The 25,836-nt window shown below is 40.1% G+C and overlaps 1 protein-coding gene across 3 annotated transcripts in view; it reads left to right on the forward strand.

The window, feature by feature from the left end:
• The window catches only part of TPK1 (thiamin pyrophosphokinase 1), a 289,313-nt gene that overhangs the window by 137,215 nt on the left and 126,262 nt on the right, over positions 1–25,836 (forward strand). For all 3 annotated transcript variants that reach the window (XM_044453946.1, XM_044453954.1, XM_044453964.1), the window contains one exon: positions 8,903–8,975. In XM_044453946.1, coding sequence (XP_044309881.1) covers positions 8,903–8,975 — 73 coding nt within the window. The remainder of the gene's footprint in view (positions 1–8,902; positions 8,976–25,836) is intronic.

The raw sequence follows: 25,836 nt of genomic DNA on the forward strand, positions 1-25,836 counted from the left end.
TGTGGAGGCAGAGCTACTTCAAACTCATTTAACAGTCATGTCCTCTTCTGATTATAACCTGGGAACTTCAAGGGTTGTTAGGAATACCTTTTCAGCACTTCTGCAGACTAAAATAGAAGTCCCTAAATTCCTGGGAAGGGCTGGGGAAATGTTGGTCTGAAAATGACCATTGTTTCATTGCACATCAGAACTGACCCACTTTCAACAACCAGAAACACCTCCAAGTATTTTTATCTGTGGAATCAGCCTTTTTCTTAAGCTGCATAGATGCGTATGGATGTAGGCTACTAGACAGGAGGCAGGCACCGATCGCTGCATTTGAAGAAAGGTAATAAATAACATAGCTCAGCATCCTAAGTTCCAGATCAATGGACCTTTGTCACAGCCTAAGAGCTTAGTTCAGAACATCTTCCATAAAACAGTTTAGACAGTTTGTAGCAAGTAAATAATTCAGCCACATTCACTCATCATCTCTAAGTACAAAGGTGTTATTTAAGTTAACAGAAACAGGATTTTTCATTAAATAAGGGCTAACTTGGTATTTTAATGTGAAGGTAACATACTGGACTAGATTTGAAATGGGAATGTAAGATCCCTATAGTATATGACAAATGTTTGTGGCATCTTAGGTATATTAGTAATCTTGTGAATTATTTTGCGACCATGCTTCTGGGGTTCTTTTTAACAAACATAATACTGCTGAAGTGACACTGCAGTTCTGTCTGTGTGTTCACAGGAATTCATTTATTCCTTCAAGGCAGCTTATATAGGGAATATAACAATGTACAGCTGTACAGAGTAACAGTGTCTAGGATGCATCCTGGATCTGCCTTGCATGAAAGAAAAGGCTCCACTCAGAAGGTGCCCCCACCCTGGTTTTTGGGGATTCCGCTTCCCCACAGTTCACCCCACTCAGCAGAGCCTCTCACTCTCTGTGTAGCTTTTTCAAGGGGGTTAGAAAAGCTCTGGTGGGAAGGAGGGGACAGGGTAGTTATTTTTATCAGTGCAGGCAATCCAGCATTAATCCGGATCCAGTCTCTGTCAGTGAAGACGGGGCCAACACACGCAAGTTCTGATTTGGTCATGGGAATGTTTACATACATGGATAGGCAATATTTCACGTAAGGAAATAGCCATTCAAGCCAAGCAGCCATTTCTGCAGTCACAGCTGGTGCTCTTTTCTGGGTATTCCCAATATAAAAGAAGAGATTGTCACCATCCACAGCTCCCACAGTTATTTATTATTTATTTAGTGTATGGTAATGGGACCAGTAGGCAGGAGTCTACAGTTAGCTGCCTGCAATTGCCTGCTCGTTCTGTTTGCACTCGTGCGCTGCAGGGGTGAACTAGATCCTCACACATGCAGACCAGGTGGCATTCGGGTTGTCGGCTCATCTGGGCTTCTTCCATCAGTCATGCTTCACCCTGCATCTGAGCAGGCCCACTGCTGACTCCTGCTCTCCTCACACAGCTAGGTTTTCCCACCAGAGTGGTCCCCATTTCTCCACTCACAGCATGACATGCTTTCAGACTGCTGGGTGGGCGGGAGCTAGAGGCGGATGAGTGATCACCCCATCATGTGGTGCTGGACTCAAACCGCCAGAGTATCAGCCATTTCTGGTCAGCACATCCAGCATCAGTCAGAAAGCCTCTGTGCCACCATGCCTCGCCCCCCACAACCACCATGCTGAAAAGTAAGGATCTTTTGGGAAAAACAAGCCATCTACCCTAGTAGGCTTCCCTTGCTCTAAAACACTGCTTCATTGAGGAGCACAGCTATCAGCATGCCCACCGCAGGGCCCTTGACATTGATTTGGGCACCGAATGCCGAGACCCCACATGTCATGCTGCTGGGAGTAAGAATCTGCCCATGTAAGGGAAAATCCCACAGTGACAGGACACAAGGGTTGCCTGCAATCCCCAGCATGTCCAGGCAGGACTTTTTATTCATTTCACTTCATTTCTATACTGCCCATAGCCAAACCCTGACAGCCTAGAGAGTCACTACCAGTCAGTGTCGACAATATTGGCCTGGATGGACCAACAGTCTAAATCAGAACTTGCAAGGATGTGTGAAGACCAGGAAGTGGACAGCAAGGAGGACAGGACTGGGCAAAAGTGAGCAGGCTGGGTTGGAGCCCTCCTTAACTTTCCCCCTTAATTTCCACTCAGCCCACACACATGGGTAGTGTTTATCTTTTGCCACTGGCCCAGATGGACAAGGACAAAAGTCAGGGAAGAGGAGGCAGGTTCATACTGCCCTACTGAGTCTTCAGTCTTTAAATCACAATATAGCTTTTAATCATTTGAGTACAGAACACAACAGACTCTGTCATCTATATGGCCTGCTTATATTAGACTACATCCTTTACCTAGTCACTGGGTTTTTGAACAAACTAAGTCTTAAGTATATTTGTAATTAACAAAAGTGCATTACTATTATTTTAATTTCCCCATTCTTGAGAATGGGGAAATCTCTATATCCAAATGGCAATTTATTGCTTTCTTTCCCCTTCTACTTCAAATGCAAACAAATCTGGACATAGACTTCCCATGTTCATAATTTCCTGACTCTATCAGCTCCCTACTTAAACAATTCTGACTATGCTGTTAGAATGCTAACAGGAAATTCATTCTGATTTTTTCCAAAAGCTCATTATATCTGGATATATATCTATATCTGTATATCTTATCCCAAATTCAATAATGCTGCTGGTAGCTCTGATGAATGGTTCTGTCAGGTACATTAAAAGAATGCTCATATAGATCTAAACATATGAAATTCACAGCAGGAAAACCCCTAGGTGTTTTGGAATTAAAGGAGAAAGAAGAAAAGTTGACTGAACACATTTTAGGCTCTTTAATATAGGTCTAGTCCTTGTTCAGGGTAAACCACAAGGAAGCCTAAAGCCTCTGGAAATACATGGTCATGATAAATTATATTTCCGTGTGGAAGGCATTTGTGGTTCCTCAAAATCATGTGACATAGCATGATTTGAGGCAGTAAATTTGTATTGTTGGGTTTGGGTTCTCAGCAAGGTATAAAGGTTTTTTCCTGGATTTGTTTGAAATTAGACTGCACATGACAACCAAGCCATGCATTTTAAGAGAATGTGTTGTTTACCTTTAAATATATATATGGATGGATATATGTGTGCATGTATGCACACATGCACACACCTCAAAATAACTATGGAGAAAGACAGAGTGTTTTGGTGGATTTTACACACATGGATACAACACAATATGTGAACCAAGCTTCACAATTTTACAAAACAGACACACATTCCAGGGACAGATGTAGCAAAGGAATCATGAACACAGTGAAGCATGTATAGTGAAACTTCAGATCCCAGTTTGAAAACATGGCCAAACTGTTTTCAGAGGGTGGTTTTGAGTGGCAGAGCATTAAGCTGAGCTCATTCCCAATTAATATATTTTATTTGGTCAGCATGTGTTATCCTCACTGTGAGACAGAATATGATCCAAACTACTAGAACTCTGGTCACACCCTCTCCAGTGATGGATTGCAGATGTTCCTCTGTACCTTAATCTTGCTGTACATAGCAAAGTAGCACATCATGGAAAAGACTGCACTAGAGCTCTTCTTCCTGACATGCTAGATTTGTAGAGAGAAACTCTCTGGCAAAGAAGAGCATTCACTCATGATGTTTTCCACTTTCAGTGATATATCTGAATGGTCAGCAAACCATAAGACTGCAAGCATAAAAATTGCCATGAAGTTTCCTGGTTTGGTTCACAGTAGAAGTCAGATTGCCAGACCCAAAGTGAGTGTCCCTCACATTCGACAAAGGTCTTTAACTGAGGCCAGAATAACCACAACAACATCTTATAGCTTCTTAAAAGCTTGACTAATTGTACTGTTCCAGGTTATGGGTCCTGTTTATGCTTTGTGATGTAGTCTGAACTGAGGGTTATGCTTTGGTCTGATCTTCAGCAGGGGTCCACTTAAGTTTGTTTAAGCAGCCTCTCGATGCAACAATGTGGGAGTGGCCGAGACACATGAGTGTCCTTATGGCCAGAGTTTGAAGTTGGCAAGGAAACCTCTGGATGCAAAGAGCTGCAGCCATGAGGGACTAGGTCCTACAGAGCTGACTTCATGCCTTTTCATGAATGAATCCTCTTTCTAAGCTCTTAACTACTTATCTTCTTCAGAGGACAAGGTGATGGGGATGAGGACTCGGGATTCATAACTTTAGTTTTACGGCAAGAGCCTTATTTAGCTGAAGCATTATTTGTGCAATTAAGATTATTATACACAGGGAGACATAAAAAGATCTGTGAGTGGGGACTGCTGTTGAAAGAGAAATAACAGTGAGTCATGCGAACATCAAATGAGTTTTACTCACCAAGAGATTCACTCACCAAGACCTTAAACTAACCCACTCTTTCTTGAATTTGTACAAAAGCACGGGTGAGGTCATGACCGGTTTTTGTGATCTAACCAATCTAGGTCTCCATTCAAAAGAAATGGTGTTCAGTCTGTTTGTGAACTCCATTTCCCCACAAACACAGGTAGCCTCACTTAATATGGCAACTGTTCCTAGAATTTTGCTGCAGCACAGTAATAATTAATTTAATCAATGCAATTGATTAATGCATTCTTTGCAAATTTAAAGGGTGAACTTCAAAAGTGCCCACTGTGAGAGTATGCACTATACTGATAGCCTTTTAAAAATAATAATAATAATAATATTCTCATACATCTCCTGATTGATTATATACTTTTAAAGATGACCTTCCAAAAATAAATGAGATGTCTGCTTCTTAGTCAACTGTTACCTTCATTAAGGAGCCACAAATGGCATCTATATATTATATTGCATGGTATTTATTCCAGGGTGGTGGTGGATTGATTAATTCCTCAGTTAAGAGTATAAGACCAAGTCATCTTTAACCATGTGGCAGCCCCACTCCAGTGCTTACACTGAAAGGAGCACTGTCATTGCCCCATCCCTGCAGCTGCAGCCCCGTGGATCAGTAGCATCAGAGTGTAACAGCACATGACACTCCCTTCTGTCCACCATCACTGGATTGGTGTTTCCAAGAAAGACAGGAAACTGCCTCATCCTGGGCCTGGGGGAGGGGTTAGGGCCAGACTGGCATCCCAGGAGTGCCACAGTTGATCTACAATCCTTGGTCTCCATGATGGTGAGGATGGGCTTACATCACTATTCAACATGTGGCACCTTGGCTCACGAACTTAATCTGTTCCACGACTCTGGTTGCGACCCAAATTGGTTTTGACCCAAGTCAAATTTCCCCATAAGGTTCAATGTAAAAAAGGTTAATCCATTCTGTAACCATTTTTTTAAATCACAAAAACAAAGTGACAAAAAACAACCAAGATCGTGGCCATCTCCCCCACCCCCCAGCACGACCGTGATCGCGCCATCCTCCCTGCATGAGCGCAGCTGTGATCGCAGCCATAGACAGGCACGATCGCAGTCGCACTCGGGCAGGGAGGATGGGCACGATCGTGGCCATCCCCCCCAGAGCACAGTCGCAGCTATCTCCCCCTCCCCATAGCACGACTGCGATCGCAGCCACAGACAGCATGAATGCAGTCGCCTGTGCAGGGAGGACGGGTGCAGTTGCGACCGTCACCCGATGCGGAGTTCACGACCTGACTCAAAATTTTTATGAAATTTCTGTTCGCGACCTGATTTGGTCATGAACTGAGGCATTCGTGAGCTGAGGTACCACTATACTATAGTATAATGGCAGAGACATCTATGAACTAGGAACTGCTGAGAGCCAGTGTGGTGTAGTGGTTAAGAGTGCAGGACTGAAACTCAGGTGATCTGGTTTCTAGCTCCCACTCAACCATGGAACCAACTGGGTGACTTTGGGCCACTCACAGACTCTCAGCCCAACCTACCCCACAGGGTTGTTGTTGTGGGCAGAACATTGAGAGCAGGATGAGGAGAGCTAAGCCATTTTGAGTTCTTTGTCAGAAAAAGGCAGGATATTAATCTGAAAAGTTAGTTAATTAGGGGGAAAGTGAAGAAATCTTCCCTGGCACATGCTTCATCTTGCCCTTTGATTAATAAGGAATGGGAACTGTCATTTACAGATTGCAGTGCCCCTCCATTAGTCGCAAGGGAGAAAACAGAATTTGGTTCCTCTGTTAATGTCAGCAGTGGGAGTTTAGGCTGTACCTGCTGGCTATAATCCAGACATATTTATTTCGTTTATATACTGCCCTGCCTCCAAAGAGTTCCTTTGATTTTACCTTCCAAATGGCTCTGTGAGATAGACTCTGCTGACAAAATAGTGGCTTGACCAAACTCACTCAGTGAGTTGTATTGCTCAGTGGGCAACTGAAATCAAGATATTCCTGGTCCTGCCCTCTATCCACTACTGCATGGTGGCTGTATATATAGAATGTACACAATAACAATGCCAACAAAATCACAACTTCCTGAGTTTATGTGCAGGTACCCCACCAAAAAACCTGTGCCATGATGGTTAGTTTTTAAATAGAGCCCCAATGCAGAATCTTATACATAGCGCTTTCCTTATGCTTCAACCTTTTTCTGCATAGCATTCTATGATATTTTCTATAGATTGTGCAATGGATCATTGTAAGTGCTAATTGGGGGAAAAATAGATTGTGTAAGCCATGCCAGGATTCATAAAATTTATAAGTTGATACAAAATACCAAGTGAGGTGATTAAAGTAAATTAAATACCTCAGCACCACAGTTTTTGTGTTGTTTACTGCAAAGATGACATATATTTAGGAGATAGGGCATTAAAGCCTTAAAATTGAATAAAATGTCTACAGGTCTTGTTGAAATTTTTTTTCGGGGGGGGGGGCTTCTTTGTAGGCATTATGAATCCCAGACATTAACTTTTAGGGGTACTTTGTACTGACAACAAGAAAGAAGTATGTTCCAAAACACCAATAGTTTCTCACCCAAATGAAATTTCCCCTGCCACCAACTTCTCATAGGCCTGGATCTAAAGGGCATTGCATCATCTTCCCTGGGTGGATATGTTTGTTTTCACACATAATATTTGCATGTTATTTTGTGTTTACCCACAACCTCTCACTTCCAACAGCAGCAGCATCTTCTGCTCCTCAGAAAGCCACCCTGAAGTCTGTGATATACTCTGGAATTGTATATCACGAGCTTTGAGTAACTGCCTTCACAAGGGAATATCAGCAAGCCTTCTATATTTATGTACCTTCCTCTCTGGATCCCCATCTAGCCCCAGCGTAGCACAAGACCAGTTGCCCAACTGTTCCAGTGACGGTTGCTGAACCAGAAAGGAGTGCTCCTCGTGGTCCTATGCTCTGGTTGGAGCCCACACCAAGTAAAGCCTCAGTATATTAGAGTCCCCTCTCTCTGGAACTCCCTGACTGTAAATGCCAGGCAGTCGCTGACCTTGTTTTACTTTCAGCTGTAAAATGAAGTCATTTTTGTTTAAACTAAACTTTCCTGACTGACCAGCCAGTTTTATTGACATAATTGGATTTTAAATATTTTAATTCTGCAGTTCAATTCTTGTTCATTGCTCGGGCATTTTGTTAGATGCAGAACAGTGTATAAATCCATTTTAATAACACTTAAAGAGAAAATGTTCCATAATTTCTGAGTGGGCAATAGATTAACCCAATGGATTAACCCAGCGGATTTCCTTATTCAGAGTTTATACTGTTCATGACAGCTTAGTTGGTTCTGGGATGATCAGCAGTTGCATAGGTTATTTCAGGAGTTTGAAAGGAAAGGTAACCATATTATCTGTTTATGATGGTTTCTTTGAATGCTAGTGATGGGACTTCAACAGTATCTGTTACTTTTCAATGTACCACTCAGACCTAGAACTGCATTTCATGGGGAAAATAAAGTGGGGGGGAGAACCTCTTAATGGCAAAAAGGTACCATTAAGTATATAACTGGAACATGTTCTGCTTTGCAGTATCCACCTTCTGTGAATTTTCCACACTTAGTTGAAATGGGTTTCATTGACATTGTTACCACTTGGTGTATACAAGATACTTTATACTGTATAAGATGCAAAATGTATTTTTATTGTGGCACAACAGTTAAGTAAACAGGCACAAACAGGCTTCGGCAAATGGGGCGGCATAGAAATTTCCTAAATAAATAAATAAATAAATAAATTGTTGGTAGCATAGCAAATACAGACATTTCTGCCCATACACAGTAGGATGTAAGGAAATGCAAGTTCCAGATTTTCTTCAGACATTTCCATGAAGTTATCTCTGCTATGGACATTTGGAGACGATCAGTCGAGTTTCTTGCAACCTGGAGAAGAATACGGTTGTTGTTCTGAAGCCTTTGTAGCTCATCCATGGTAGAGTTGTAGGAAAGCTAGTAGTCTCTGTGACAAGAGAGGTTCCCTCTTTCCCTAACCATTCCTGGCGAATACATAAACAAGCCTAGATGTTATGAATTATAAAACAGATTGCGGGGTGGGGCACTGTGGCGAATCAGTTACTAAGATTCTGAGGGACTTTCTGGCTACAAAAATGCTGTACTCCCCCCTTCCCCCCCCAAAAAAAGAATTGTGATACCTACTGCAATCATTCATTAAATGTTTTCAAGAACTAACATTATATATGTATGTATGGGCCCAGCTGATCTCATTTGCAGTTCACAACAGCATGCAAATGACTACATCCTAACCAAGGCATCACCTTCTTAGAATGCTAGATTTGAAATTTAGATCTGTTTCTTTGAAGTTAACTTTGGATATAGATGCTGCCATTACAGTTTTGCATTTTATACCTGCATCCCGTCTCCTCATCTCAGAATTTAGTTCTTCCCCTTTTCTATCTTGAAAATTTAAAGATCTTTTTATTTGAAAAGAAGGGGAAATAGCTAACTAAAAATTGCTTCTTTTCTAGCTTTTTGCCTGATTATATCAGTGGAGACTTTGACTCTATAATGCCTGAAGTAAAGAAGTATTATGCAGACAAAGTAAGTTTTTTAAAAGTCAAAAAACTATTTCCTGAAGAGCAAATTTAATGTTCGTTGTGTTGTTTTATAGGCCAGTGTTTTGAGATGATACGTATATCACCTCATAGCATTGATTTTCAAAATATGTTCTGAATGAGGAACTCTTGGTTCCTTTGAAACGTATACATCAGGAATAGGATTGGATGTATCAGTCTGTATTTTGTCCATATTACTTTCGGGTATGTTCCTCCATATGTCCATTCCTCTCATTTCCACATTAATCTTTTTGTTGTTTAATGTCTTGGTTGACACATACATGTGTATCACATGCATTCATGTCTGCTTGATGAACCCAAAACTGCCGCAGAGGCTTAGGACATAGTCTACCATAAATATTTACAGAATGGAAAATACAGAGTAGCACATCACTCCCAAACACTGGGTAGGCATCTTAACAACTGCAGGGATAAATCAGAAAAACCTGAGCTTATCAAAGTTCTCCTGATTCTATCCTGAAACTCATTCTGACTTGAGTCCATATCTGATTTCAAGCTTTGCGGAGCTTTTTGCATGTGCAAAATTGATGTGCATTTTATTTGTATTTTTCTAAATCTGTGCATCAACTGTGCACCTCTTTCAAATGTACACATTCTTGTCCCATTGATTGAAGTGTATTTGCATGCATTTTTAAAAATGGCACTTCGTGCACATTTTTCAAATGCTGTTCAATGCTCCCACCCCACCTCACCCCACTTTTTTGGTCTGCAAGTCACATTGCAAGTGTGCAAATGCATGAACTTCAACTACAGATTCTGTCTGAGTCCATGTTTGATCTGGAAGGTAAATCCTGATCTAAAACGAACTAAAACAAATTTCTCATGTATCCCAAAATAACAGCGCTAGAATAAGAATGGCAAGAGGTGGGGCATTTAGACTTGCCAAATAGAGACGCAAGAAGGGTTCTATGGAAAGGTTTTCAGCATTTTGAAAAGCTGAAGCTCAGCGGGGTTTCAGTGACATAGTGCTGGCCATGTGTGGGGTGGGCTGGGAGCTGTATTGAGAGAGAGTCTGGAATATTTACCTCTACCTAAGAGGAAGAATAGATAAAAGGAAGTGTTTCTTGACAAACACACACAAGCTTAGAATATGGAATTTGCTCCCAAAGCATTCCGTGATGGCCAGCAACTGGGATGGCGGTAAAAAGGGAGTTGACAAATTCATGGAAGATAAAGCTATCCATTGCTGCCTCCAGTATCAGAGGCAGCATATCAGTTGTAGGGCATACAAGCAGGAGGTCCTTCTGCATTTGTATCCTGTTTGGGTCTTCCCACAAGCAGTCAGTTGGCTACAGTGCAAAGAGAATGTTGGAATCAGTAGACCTCTGGAATGACCCAGTGCAGGTCTTTTAATGTTCTCACATACCTGGGTTACCTGTGTATAATCTTTGGGAATATATGTCAGGACCAGGGCCTGACTGGTCCCACAATTGTCTGCAGAGCCAGGCACTCCTCTGTGGGTGCTTGCAGGGAACAGCCAGAAGTAAACACATGCTGCAGCTTAAGATCCTGGGGAGTATCATATAAGATGCCTTCACATGACTGCTCCTTGCCACAGGACACAAGCCATCCCCATGACTCTCTGCCTTGCTCTGAGTAGACCCTGCCTTGCTCCAGCCTGTTCCAATTCTGCTCCTGCCATTTGCTCACTTGTCCCTGAGGCAACTACTCACCCAGTAAACGGACCTTAGTACTGTTCCTACCTTTTGCTCTCTCTGTGCTAAATCGGACTGCTCCCCTCCGTGCTTCCAGCCCTGGACTGCTGGCTCTGCTCCTAGTCTCTGGCCCCTTGGCAAAACTCTGGGCTCCTACTTGAGCCCATGTCCTGGAGCCGGCATTCTGCCCATCCCTGCCATGGCCCAGCCCTCACAGTATGACTTTTCAAGTACTCAACGCAGTCAAGAATGTTCTGAATATCTGTTTATTGTAATCCATTTCTGCCACTCCGCATTCATTTTAGGAACAGATAAAGTGAATATTAATTTGACTTTTTAAGCTTCACAGGTTTTTCATTTATACAAGTGGTCTTCAAAAAGTTTCCACACTTTTATAGTTTATATTTTATAAATATATTTAATATATTTTTTGCTGATGGCATTAAAAAGTTGGTACGATGCTGGGAAAAATGCATCGCAAAGGCAAGTGACTATGTAGAAAAGTGATGTAATTTGTTTTTGAAATTCTTAATAAATGCAGTTTTAAAAAGCATAGAAACTTTTTGACGAACCCTCGTACAAGGAGCTGGACCTGTTTTAAGTGGCATAGAGTGCAGACACTCCATTTCAATCAGAATATCATGTTGCAAACAGCTATGACTGGATTTGCAAATTGGCAGTTCACTAATGCCAGCTTTTGAAACAGAGTCAGAAATAACATTATCGAGTTGCAAGGCAGTGATTGTAAATACAGTGGGAATTGCTCAGCTTGATTTTCCATTGCTTGATGCTCTCACTTTCAAGGTGTGAGAAGTAATGAGTCCCCCCTCAGCCATGGAGCTCACTGGGTGACTTTGGGCCAGTCACAGACTCTTAGCCCAACCTACCTCACAGAGTTGTTGATGTAAGGATAAGATCAAGAGGACGAAGAGAATTATGTAAGCTACCTTAAGTTCCTTGGAAGAAAAAAAGGCAGGATATAAATATAATAACATAAATAAATAAATGGCCCTTACATTTCCTTGAACATTTATATTTTTGGGCACAGTTACTAAGTTCTCATAATAGCTTGGCTTCTTAGGCAGCACAAACATTACTTGTGTGACCTAGGGTCATTTTAAAGAGACTGAGCGATGCACCAACAATGCAAATCGAACTTCTGTGAACGAAGTGCTTGGCCCTTAATATGGCATCAAACAAACAAACAGCACTGACCTACCTTGCAGAATTGTTGTAAAAGATCCCAACAAAATACAGTGGTACCTCGACTCATGAACGCCTCAGTTCACAACCAAATTGGGTTGTGAACAGAAATTTCTGAAAAATTTTGACTCGGGTCACGAACTCCACATTGGGTGACGATCACGATTGTGCCCCTCTTCCCTGCACAAGCGCGAGCACGATTGCGCCTGTCTCCCTCCTGAGCACACCTGCGATCGCACCCATCTTCCCCGTGATTAAAAAAAATTACAGAACGGATTAACCTTATTTACACTGAACCTTATGGGGGAATTTGACTTGGCTTGTGACCAATCCGGGTAGCAACTAGAGTCATGGAACCGATTAAGTTCGTGAGCCAAAGTACCACTGTATTGTATCTAAAGTGCCCTGAACTCTTGAAAGTGCTATATGTTTATGCTGAGTGTTGTTATTTCCTTTTGGCACCAATTTGTTCTCTGTGTTATATACCAGCACCTGCAGGTTTGACTCAGAACAAAGCTTTCAAAAATATGTTGTTGAATCAATATCCCTAACCCTGCCCCTCCTGCCCAAGATCCTGTGTTATAGTTATAGAGGATATTGAGATACAACCCTCAGATACGGGCAGACTCCCTCTATCCACATTTTCATCTTGGTTCTTCTGTGATAGTCACATTGGAAGGCATCTCAGAACACACCCATCAAATTTCACTGATGTCCTATAACTAAAAGTTTCACAAGCAACCAGTTTGAATGCTTGTGCAATTAAGCCAGCCTTTCCAAACTTTCTCTCTCTATTAAAAATTATGTATTTCCCTTTGGAAAAGGTGGACACCTTCAGAGTGTTTTTCATGCTGATGCTGAGATATGGTTGTTTTGCATCTAGTGATTATGAATGCTGACTTTACTATTTGCAGAAATCTTTGAATTTGACTAATTTGGGGGAATTTGCATGTGCTAGCTTACATTTAAATATTTGCCAAACAAACAAACAAACCCACTAGATTTGTTTAGGAAATGGGGAAAAGCTTTTTCATTTCATTTCTGATTAAAGTCAAAAATTCTAATATAAGATGATTGAATTAGATTGGAAGCAGTAGAATTGGTTGCCAGTTATATATTAAGGTAGCTGTTGACCATTCTAGAAAAAGGGAAAATGTTAATGGAATTATTAAATATGATTGCTTAAAACTGTATTTACTTGAACCTGGAAGTAAGTTTTTAAAAGTTTTTCTTGTCTATGAAACTTGGAAAAAAGGCTTCTGAGTTCATTTCATGTTGAGTTCATTTTATATATACTCAGTAAAAGCATGAAATGCCCCATGTACAGGCTGATAAAAGCAGATTTTCCAGAATGTTTAAATGCAGGAACCTGCTGTTAAACTGATTTAAGGTTCTTTTCTGTCTATATTAGACAGAAAAAACTCCCACAACTTCCAGCATTCCCCAGTGAATGTGATTGGCTGAGGAATGCTGGAAGCTTTAGGGACTTTTTTAATAGAAACATGTGCAGGACTGCAACCCTGGCTGAGTAATTGTGATGGACCAGTGGATGAACAAGCAGTTAATTGCTATCAGTTGGCAAATCAGTGCCTTAAAATGAGGACAGTATTCCACTGGTTAAGAGGAAAGAATTTTAAAGGCTGCACTCTGCAAACATTGAATCAAGAATTAAACATAGTTAAAGCTTTCATACTTAACTAGGACAGAGAAGCACTTTTTAAAGACTCTCACACAGGTCACAAAGTGATAGAAAAAATGTAAAATCTTGTATACTGCATGGACAAGACTACCCTCAAATTCTGCCCCAGCATTGAGAATATGGTGTTACTGCCCATGAAGTCCTCAGAGACTGAAGCCTGCAGTGGAACCACTGAAACAAGTCCCTTGTTCTACTGAACTGGGGTCCATTGCTTTGAATCGCATATCCTATATGTGAAACCCGTAGGAGAGACCACTGTCCTCTGACTGCAAGGAGAGGACCTTAGACTCCTTTAGTTGTAAATCCCACTTGTGATGATAACATTGATCTGCCTTGAGTTACTAAGTTGGTGCATGAAGTGCTTCAAGCAATCCAAACTCACCAGATAAATTCTAAGTGTTATCACTACCGCTGGTGTCATGGAGAAGAAAAGGAACTAAGTCATACCCTGCTCTTGTCCACACCATATGTCAAGAGCTCAGGATTAACCAATGTTGATTTACTCAGAGGAATAGCGGCTACAAGGGCAATGAAGATGGCACAATAGAAGAATAAGCGGTAACTAGAACACTTAGTGGTGAACAGCCAAATCTATAATATCTGTGTCCAAACAATAATGTGCACCCCTTCTTTTCTAGTTATTGGGAAAGTTGTGTCTAGGAAGAGCACCATGTTCCATGTGAGGAGAGTTGGAGAAGCAGCTACACATGACATATGGTCCACCTGGTTAAATGAACATATAAAAATACAATAATTGCTTGAAAAAATTAAGCAACCCAGAAAGGCTTTAAGTTCATTTGCACTCTCAAGAAAACCAGAAACATCCAACTGACTACCTTCTGGTACAATTGGTATTACTATCCCTCTGTTCATAACTCTGAAAGATACTCAGTGGATAGGTAAGGTCCTTGCGAACCTTTAAGACAACTTTTTAATCATATGTCAGCAAGATTGTAAAAAGATTTTATAGCAGCTACTTTTAGTCCTCTGGCAGGTTACCAGTCATTTGACAGGTGGTACAGAGGGCAAATGGTATACACCTGCTTATTCTTGATCCCTGCTTGTCTTTCCTGGATATTATGCAGAGTAATAGGTTGAGAGGATAGAGCTGCTTATGTATGAAGTTTAATGGGATGTTTATTGCCTTTTGAGTAAATATCCATAGTAAGTACAGTGGAAGTGTTGAAGGTGTTTTATTGGAGATGGCTTCCATTGTAATTAATTTCTGTTAGCCTATATCTAGCCTCTTGCAGCAAAAAGAGCAAGGAATCCTGTGACATCTTAAAGGTGAACAAATTTATGATGGCCTTTTTGGACTAGAATCCACTTTATTTGATACATGAAATAGTAACCTGAATTGGCAGGCCTATGTATATATACTCACATATTCAGCAACATAAATTGAACACAGGTGTAATTAATAGCACATGGCCAACTATCACTTGTCAAGTATTTTGTTGTGCATGAGTTCTGAAATGTCCCACCCTTAAGAATCAATGTGGGCACCTGACATGAGGGCAATTTTCACTTAACTCAGTGGAACAAACCAATTTTCATCCCATGTCTTGAATACCTCACACTGTACCAGTGCTGTCTTTTTTGTTTGAGGAGGTTCAGTTACGAACTAATTCCATTCAATTTCCCTTTTCAAATTAAGCTGTCACTGTTTAAAACATTTTATGGATGTAATTTGCTTTCATTGCAATGCATTCCAACTTTCTCTTTTGCAAACTGACAGAAAAGAGTAAGTGTCTTTTTTTTTAAAAGTAAAGCTGAATAATTGTACCTCCCAACTTTCATGGCCCTGTTTTCAGGCTGCAGAACTGCTGGTTGAGGAAGGATTTTGATGCTTTTCTCGGAGAACAGGAGAAAAACACACAGTTCTCTGGGGTGGGAAAGCAATAATAGTGCTGCCTTTTCCTCCAACAAAAATCATCTTTTTAAAACTTCCAGTCCATTCCTATGTATAGTTAGACAGAAAAAATGTACAGCACCTACCATTGATAATGAACAAAGTTGAGCACTTCCAGCATTCCCCAGTTTGCTGAGGACCTTTTAAGGAGTGTTTTCAATGTTATAGTATATGTTATAGTATAAATTATGAATATAAAACAACTGTCCATATGCAAGGAAGGGAAAAGGCAAACAAAACAAGAAAGCAAAAACCTTCATCACATATATACATTATACTGTGCAATGCAGTGTATAAATTGTATTTTGCAGACCTACTAGAGTCCATAATGATCAGGTACAACACCTCCATTCATCTTCTGTTGGTTTGTAATTGCTCTGTGCAATTATGACAGCAATCATGAAAAAGGACAACTTAGTTGATTAGTTATTTGATTCAGAAGGTCTGTTAGCTTTGGAGAAGTATCAGAATTATCAACATAAGCTAGATCTCTTCTTTTGAAGATGTTGATTTGTAGTCTTTGTTTTCTAAAAAAAAGAAAGAAACATGGATTGTTCTTCAAGCTAGGAATATATATAGGTGAGTCCTTGGAAAGAAATAAGCATCTTGCATGTGAAGCAGAGATTAACAATTGTGAAGATTAAAGGCACCATTATAATGAGCAAATAGCTTAAAATTCAAGAGATAAAGTGGGTGGTAATTACGGAAAAAATTTGTGTAGGAGAGCCGGATAGTTAAGCAAGGAAAGGAAATTTACCACTTTGGCACTCAGATTAGATCCTCAAATGGTCCATCTAATGCAGTATATCCTCCCTGAATATCTGTTGGGAAGATGGACAGGTGTGGATGATTTTTTTTCATCAAAGCAGAAAGTTGGAATTAAAAGGCATGGTTAATAGTTGTACAGTCTGAAATCAGTTGCAAGAGAGGATAATCAGTCCTTAAATTATTTTTACTCCATCTGCTTTCAGGTGTTCAGCCCAATATGCATGAATATTCTCACTTTATAAAATCCTGTTAGGTAGGATAGGCTTATGAAGCCAGGTCTTCCCAGCCTGCCTGTTTCCTGCATATATTGTCCCTATTCCTAACTCTAATAGGCGGTCACCCACTTTTCCCATTAAAACAGGTATTTCATTCTTTTGAAGAACCACTTTTATAATGAGGGATCAGAAAACAGTCTTTTATTTCCCACAGAGTACCAAAAGTCAACCCTATATGGGTTATTATTTATTTATTTAGAGTTTTTGTATGCCATCCCATTGCTTAATGCCTTGGGATGGCTTACATAAATAAACAAACAGTACAAAAATACAGATTATACAAATTAAAAACTCAATTCATTCTGGCTGCAAATTAAAACCTATAGTTAATATTAAACATTATTAAAATATTGTTTAAATAAAAAGGTCTTAGCCTGGCGCCGAAAAACAAATAACAGTGGTGCCAGGCAGACCTCTCTGGGGAATTATTATTGAGTAATTAAAATGGCATCTTGTTTTTTTCACAACTGTGGAAGGTAGGTCCCCATACTTCCTATTATATAGAGGACTGAGGATGGAGCAGAGTGAATTGGTCAAGATCAAAGCTGAACAAGAATGTACCTAAGGACATGTTGTCCATACAGACATTGTCACTCAGCATCCTGAAGCAGGAAGTGAGCAATCTGGTAAATGTGAACATGCAGCACCTTGAACAATCGTGATGGTGTTTATCCCACCAATTTGTGAAAAATATTCTGTACTTTTACATTGGCCATATTCCCACACAAATCCGAATGGCTGCAATTTGGATTTGGAGTGGATATGGAAAGGAGAAAATAAACGTTTTCCACCATTTAGTTGCTGTGTTAGGAGCCAATTATTTCTGATGATGATGATCTTCCAGTGAGTTGAGAAATGGGAAAAAATGCTTACATCATTCCACATGCTTGGTTGAAAAAAAAAAAAAATTAAATCTTGGTCTTGCAACTTCAAAAATGCTTTTAATGAAGTAGACCTGCAGCCTATTTGCAAATCTCATTAAAATGCTGGTCGTGAACTGCATCTGCTGTGCATTGAGGCAAAATTGAGGCAGCCCTGAGCTAAAAATGGAGGGCAGAAGAAAAGCAGTGGGGAAGGAAGATGCTGGAGAAAGGAGAAGAAACCATGTTGACTAACTAGCTGTGATGGAATTGGAGAGACAAAGGCTTTTGCAATTATCTCAGAGTGATGAACTATGGATTGCTGGCCTGGCTTCAAGCCTACTGGGAACCCAAACAGTCCTGCAAAGACGAGGAGTGTGTGACAGAGTCTGTGCTTCCTTCACGGCGTGCCACACAGGGGACAAGTATCAACTTATGAGAAGGCCTCCTTCTTGTAGGCATGAAAAATGCTAAACTCACGGGTCAGTATCTTACATGCTCGTAGTTCTCAGACAGCCTTCTGACATTTCAGTGAAACTCTGCAAGCCATTAAATACTTGCTCAGGCTGTCAAGCTCATTTGTGTATGAACAACAATTGCAACATATATAAAGGCTCAAAAAATCTTCAGAGAAGTAGTTGAGTTCCAGGGAAGAGCAGAGGTGGCTATTAGTTAAGCTTGAATGGATCTGTTTGCAAGCCTCAGCATGTTACAACAGTAACCAATTCTCTATTAAATAATGATAAACATTAACAATTATGCAATCACACTCACAGCAGAGCCGAAATCACACCTTCTTTCGGGACTGTTGAGGTTCTCTGCGGACTTCAGGCCAGTTTAACCTCTAATTCTTCCTTCCCCCTGCCACACACAAACACTGTCTTACTACAAATGCCTATTTCTTTTATTTTCATTATGAAACAGAGTAATACCGCTGTGGGTAAGGTTAAGGTTAGGATACATTGCTGGTGCTGAAGTAAGATTCAGTGGTTGGCCCAGTCAGCATCTGGACAAGTACCGGGGAATCCCATCTTCTACCTCTGGCAGAAGGATGTCTCAGGCCAGCCCATATGAAAGATCTCTGAGACCTGCAACAGCTAGCCAGTAAATCTAGTAAACATTATACCGGTTTGGCTTCCTTGTCAGAACTGCCAGACTATTGACTAGGCTCCAGGGTGCTTGATATGACCAATTAAAGCAATTTTATTATTTATGTATTTATGATGTACTTTCTGTATCTCCCATTAGCCAGGGCAGGCTCCCTGGGTGCTGAATGCTCCTTATTATTTCTTGCCAAAGGAAAACAAAGCAAGTCCTATTGAACATGACTAATATTTTTTACTTTAATGTTCCCATTGAAAAGCTTCACTGTTGGGGTTTTCTACTTCGGTTCATGTAACAGCAAGGGGTGAAGGCAGAAAATACACAAAAAAGCTGTCTCCCCTTTTCAAACACTGTATGTTTTAATGAAAGCATTTCTCAGCAATCACAGACAAATATTGGGCATAATCCAGCCACAGGTAAGTTCCACCAAGAGGCTTAGATGAGCTTAGGTTTGGCTTATTATGATTTCCAGCAAATAATTATGATGGAACTTAAAGATACTGCCATGTTATATTTACATAACCATCAACCACCATTCCATGACACTCCTGAATATTCTGCTTGTTATCAATTCCATTTTTTCTATACTTCAATCTTTCCTAATCTTTTTGTTATTGTCATATCAAAAATGCCATAATAAAAGTAAATAAGGTCTGACAATATTTGGAAAGTGACAGCAAGCTAACAAAATTGCAATCTAAATTCAATCTAATCAAATGGAAAATAATATATCCTATTTTAACAGACCTCTCCCAAGGAGCAATGATGATAATCATAATAAAAACTCTAAATACATCTTTCAAATCCATGTAAAAGATTTGGTTAGTCAGAATGACTTTTTAACATAAATGTAAATTGTCCAAAAAAGGTTGTTGTTGCTAGTTGGGAAGTCGTGTCTGACCCATCGCGACCCCAAGGACAACATTCCTCCAGGCCTTCCTGTCCTCCACCATCCCCCGGATTCCACTTAAGCTCGCGCCGACTGCTTCAGTGACTCCATCTAGCCACCTCATTCTCTGCCGTCCCCTCCTTCTTTTGCCGTCTATTGTTCCCAGCATTAGGTAACTGTGTACAAATCTAAGGAAAATAGAAATGGACTAAAACCAGATCCATGCACCGAAATACCTGTTAACCAAAGTGGTAGGCTGTTTGCTTTAAGTAGGCACAGTCAACTATGTCCCCAAAGGCACATGTTCCATGGCTAGGAGGTCTATCAGATTTGAGTCAAAGCTTCCTTGACAGGAAAAGACATTTAGGGCACAATGGTGTGTGTCTACATAGAAAAGAAGTCCTGACCTGGGAATGCTTAGAGTGGTAGGAATTTTTTACTGTATAAACTTGCATAGGATCGGGTCCCTATTCTCAAAAGTATTAAGAAATTGGCATATCCCATGCTTTAATGTTACATTTCTCTTTTGTTTTGGTATGTAATGGCCTCGGCATACCTGACATCAAATGTTCCAAAAATACAAACACTTTACGGCCCGATGATGCCAACTCTGTGATGGAACATTTATTTATTTATTTATTTATTTATTTATTTATTTATTTATTAAAACATTTCTATGCCGCCCCATTCGCCGAAGCCTCGGGGCAGCTCACAACATAAATTAAAATACAAGAAATAACAATATAAAATAAGTCGCCCTGGCCAGATAAAATAAGCAAATAATATTAACAATTAAAATGACGCTTAAATAAAAAGGTCTTCGCCTGGCGCCGAAAAACAAATAACATGTGAGCATTCCCTTCAGCAACCCAGAAGAACAGGGAGGTTGTTCATGTGTGCTTTAAGAACACTTGAAACATTCATATCCCGTTAAATCAGTGGTAATGTTCCCATTACCTGCCATTGTTTAATGGCCTGCAAAGGCTGCCCCAACACGGTCAAACTGATGTTTACCTTGCCAGTTTCACTGCAGTGTCAAATGCACAATTTGCTGGCCGGACAATAGGTTCTCTTCTCTAACAACCAACATGAAAATTATCAGGTAACTTTTAATTCTTGATGAAAGTTTGTTCCTTTTCAGCAATTAAAGAGATGGAGAGGCTAGTACAGCCTCACTGTCAAAATTTGGGATGAAGGCTGGCAGTTAGGAAGAAAAACATGACTCAAAACCTGGATGAATAGGATGTGCTGTAATTGAAAGTAAATAAATATCTGCGTAGTCCCACCATTTAATTTTCATAGGGATGTTTTAGTGTATAAAATAATGTGCCATTTCAGGTTAATTTCTGCCCTGCAGAACTTCATGAAACACTCTAATGTTGACTAATAACAGCAATTTGTCATGTGAACCTATCAAAATAATTGGCTTTGCTTCATCGACGAAAGCTGATCAGTCTGCATAGCAATACCTTCTGTCACCCAAATGATATACAGTAAGTGCACAGATGTTATTTACGGCATCCCACTAATTCTTCTTGTATTATGGGCTGTATTTCTTCCTGTGCACAATCAGCTTGCTGTTTTTAAAATGAACCCTGCTCAAGAACATCAACTCTTATCCAAATTTATGGGAATAAGTGGGTACTTAGCTGACGCTTTAAATCATATTTCTTTTGGAAGTGTATAGGAATTAGCAAAGTTTTGAATACTACTGGACTGAATGATGGGGACAAAATATTATCTGAAATGTAGGAAATTCTTATTCTAGTTTTTAAAAGGCTTCTTAATAGGATACACAGAAATACAGAATTACAACAGCAATCGGTGAGCTCAAAGGCCTCTGACATTTTTGTAATGAATTTAGAATGTGCATCATTTGTATGGTCTTGATATTGGTGTGGTGGGCACCAGAGCATGCAAGACATACTATTTCATCCCTGTGGTGAGTTTGCCCAAATCTTTATTATTTTATTCAATAAAAAGCCTGCAATAGCTTGTCTATATGTCGTGCATGGTCTACATAGATTTGATAATGAAATGGTAGAAACATATGATGAGTAAATAGACTGAGCAGAATGCAGGTGGGGAACCTCATTTTCACATGCTCCTCTGGGTAAAAAATAAATCCAGAACCAGTTAACTTTCAATTTAAGAACTAACTAGTACACCGGGGGGAAAATTCTATCCCGGCATACTCAATCTTGTGCTAGAAGGAGAAGTATGGTGACCAGCCAGTGTCTATCCTTTACCACCCTTCCTTGTAATATATATCAGCTCTTTGGTATGGGACCCAACCACTTGCAACTGGAAACCATTCTTCAGAAGTAATGTACACTGGCATAAATGATAGGGACAACTGGATGAATGTTTGGTTATGGGCTGAGCTGCTTCAAAATAGCTTCTTGTGGGAAAATAAATATGAATTATTTTGCTTTAAGAGCAATGATCCATTGGTATGCAGGATCATTAGCAAGGGCGTTCCAGCCTTTGTTCCTGGGGGATGCTTTGATGGTTTCAGTAAAGGAGCAGAGACTCAAACATGGATGTATCAGTCCAGCAGGAGAGCCATTCAAGGCAGGAGCATTCAGTGGTCAAAGGCGCAATATTACCTGTCAAGAAAGATAATTCCCAGAAGCAGGGTCAAGCCTGGGTTTGAAGGTCAGAAGCACAGAGCTTCAGTGACAGAGCAAGATCAAGGAAACAAGGATTTGGCATGGGGGTGATTATCTATCTATTTCATTTTACTGCTATGCCATCCCTTAACCCAAAGGTTCTCTGGACAGCTTAAAAATGCTGAACCAGCACATAACATATAATTGTGCAAATGGATAAGAGCAATAAAATTAATAAAACATTAAAATGTCTCCCAATATAATAAAAAGTATAGAAAAAATATACAAATCCATAATAAGATCTTGTTTCCAACCGATCTCAAATTTCAACTAAACACTGATACAGCTGGAATTTCCAGAGTTCCATCCAGAAACTCAGTTGCAACTGACAGATGGCTTGGTGCCTTTACTCCTGAGTAGAGTTTTACTTATGAAGAGTCTCATTATGGCATTTCTTGAGCACTTTGTTTCCGGACTGTGCCTGCACTTTCTGGAACTAACACACTCAAGGGCTCAGTGGACAATTTTCACCTCTGCTGCACGTTATAATAATCAAGAGTCCCATCAGGGGTGAGAGGAGAGGGAGACCATCCTGTGACTGGCCAGTGATGGGAGTTGCAGCAAAAAAGCCCCATATCAGCATCCAGGCCAGCATATCATGCCAGGGTCCACCAAGACTGCTGCAGCATCCTTTATTCTTTCTTTTAAAGAGTAGGGGCTGTTTTTAGGATTTGGGAGCAGCTGACTGGGCACATGCTTGATTGCAAAAGTTCATTTTATTATTTTTACTTTAAACATATGTTATTTGCTGCTTCTTCCCAAATAGAACACTTTAGCATAAAGGCAACAAAAGCAAATTCCATTTTATTCATGTCATCATGAGGTTATAATTTAAGTGAGATTAAAATGCGCAACTGCACATGCTAAGGGTCTACAATTGCCTAGTTGCACTACTGTTTTAATATGCAATAAATTCAAAAATTGCAGAGTTCAGGCCTTAGGAGCATAAAGATTATAATTGTGAATGCATTGTTCTGTAGCTCTGGTCTACAGCCCAATTCATAAGGAAGCTTTTTCAAGGATTACTTTGACACACAGTTGCCAAGTAATTATTCCCCTGGAAAGAAGACTTTTGTTAACTCAAAAGACTTTTGTTTTTGAAATTCATTCAGGGGATTTGCTTTTATACTACCATTTCTTCAGACATATGGCTGCTCAAATGGCAAGATCAATTTAATATTTTGGTTATACTCTTGATGACAGCCAGGGATTTCATTTTCCTTGTATAAAAATTAAATTTCAAACAGTCACTTAAAATACTAAGGCAATGAAAAAGGCCCTGAGCTTGAATTAAGTACTCTTTGAAATGGTAGAATTCATCCAAAGAAACATGAGTGATGGTCCAGGTACTTCTCCACCATGACCAGATCAAGAATATACAGTGTGGTCCATATGCTGGTCCCAAAATGCAAACACAGAAACAACTCTGAGGAAGGCACAGTAAGGTATCTTGGAGCAACCCTGAGAATGAGAAAGTTTGTATAAGACATGAATCTCTCTTTGGCATCTGAAAAGTACGTATATTTATACTTATAAAAAGGAAATTAACTACATCTGTCTTTCCATGGGCCCAGAATTCTATATGGAATTAGAGACCCATCCCAGCATGAGCCCTTCTCATTCTCTTGAAAATGAGGGTTGGTTTCATTAACCCTCTCCTTCCCACAACAGCCCCTCCAGTCCCCCAAAAAAGCTCAACAAAGATTTCAGAGGGTGACTCTCTCAACAGGTTGAGATCTAGAACTGGGGGACCATCTACAAGCAGAGCCTGTCTTCTTATGAAAGGCAACTGCTGAATCCAGACACTTGTCTTTGCATTTGATTAACCTATCTCTTTTCTTCAAGATGTTGGTTTATGTGGGACAGCATCATCCATAATTAAAAGTGTGCTTTATCTTATGAAGTAACAAACTTCGCCACAATCACTACTCATCAGCAATGCCAATTAGGAACCTCAACAAGGCCATCTTTCCACTTCCCTGTACCTATATCAGTCCACACAAAATTATTCTTTGGCAGCACATATGTTTCTAGGTATTATGAGAAATACGATGTAAACACCATGTTCGGCTGTCTCTTTTTTGCCATTGAATGTTGAATATATCCAAAAAACAGGCCTTTGAACTTTGCTGTGGCTGTCAATTACTTTCTGTCTCTCAGAACTCCTATCTGTCCTGATTTCCACATTTTTATTTGTCATATGATGATAGATATGATTGTCTGGGAGCAACAAATGGGGTGGAGGGGGGAGGACTCAGAAAAATGCAAAAAAAAAAAAAAAACCCCACTGATCTTCCCCCACAGTGTTCCAAAAATCCTTGAGATAAAACATTTTTCCCCTTTTATTTTTTCTGGTTTCCCTCCTGTGTTTCTGTTTGCTTGTTTTTCCCAGACCTTCACAATGCTGGTTGCAAGCAATCTGTTTTGTTTATTCAGCATGAGTAACATTCCAAGAAAAAGTTAAAGTAGATAATATGCCATGGTTGTTAACCATGGCATAGCAACAAACCACCTAGTCAGGAAACATTCAGATATTCCCAGAATAATGGGTGCAAAGTAGCAAGTACACTGGTGACATCTGAAGGGAGAATAATAATCAGTGCCACAGATGAGAGCACTTTTTCCTATAAGCCAACAGTCTTACTGTGTTTGGCACCTTCCTTTGCTTGCCCAAGATTAAATGTCACTATAGCAATCACTTACATATTGAAGTCCCAGGTGGTCTGATGATCTTTAATCATCTGAAGAGTACAAAGCATCTGGTAAATGTTTTATTTTTGTTAGAGCTAATTGGTTGATCCACAAAAGCTTACATTGACCTTTGAAATGGGCAAACCCCTGTGTAAGCTATTTTAGCAAGAAATTAAGAAACCTCTGAAGAAGATAAATACCACTAAGCTACTCTGGTTTTCAGTCAAACTCTAGATCATCCATGTAAATTGCTTCTAAATCTGAGAATCATTTTTAATACCACAGAAGTAAAACAATGGTATCATGAAGATGCTAGGACCTTGTTGTGTCATGCTCGTCTTGTCTGAGCCTGAAGTGGTTACTCTAGAAAATCCCCCCTAGGTACAAATGGAATTCAAATTATAGCAAATTATTCTATTTGTGTCTAACCATCCAGCAGCATGTTCTTTACAGACACTGTCTGGTTGGCTTGCAGAAATACATTTGGTTATCACACCAACTTAACCTGTGTGGATGGTTTAATAGTGCTGGCTGTGAGCAGGAGCATCCAGGTGATCATTTCAAGATCAAGGCCAAGTCCTTGGTTAGCTAGACTTAGCAAGAGTCATTGCCCAATAAATGGATTCATGGTTTGGAGCGGTCATCCCCAATTTAGCACCCTCCAGATATGTATGACTATGAATCCCATTGTTCTCAGTCAACATTCCAGTGTTGCCTAGAAATGCTCACATTCATTGGGTTGTGTATGCACTGTATTCAGCAGAGAACTGGGGACAATCACAGCTCCTCAAAGCATGTCCATACAGTGAAACAGAAATGAGTATAAGTATCAAGGATGGATAGAATCATGCATGGAGAGAGTTCCTGAGTTCCACTTCTTTGTTCCTCAAGGACATGACCAAGAAATGGAACCTAGGGTGAAACAGTGAAGAACAAATGGGTTGGTACTGTAAAGATAAGAATGGGCTAAGTTCTCACCAGCACTCATTGGCTTACCAAAGTTAAGGATTTGGATGGATGAACAGGTGAGCAGATAAATTAGTTGAGAACATGACTGCAGTAAAGCCAGAACATAGGCCCTGCCCCTGAGGTTCCTTG

This window comes from Varanus komodoensis, unplaced genomic scaffold (genome assembly GCF_004798865.1).
Source record: "Varanus komodoensis strain SLA01 unplaced genomic scaffold, ASM479886v1 scaffold10, whole genome shotgun sequence".
In the NCBI taxonomy this organism is placed as follows: Eukaryota; Metazoa; Chordata; class Lepidosauria; order Squamata; family Varanidae; genus Varanus; species Varanus komodoensis.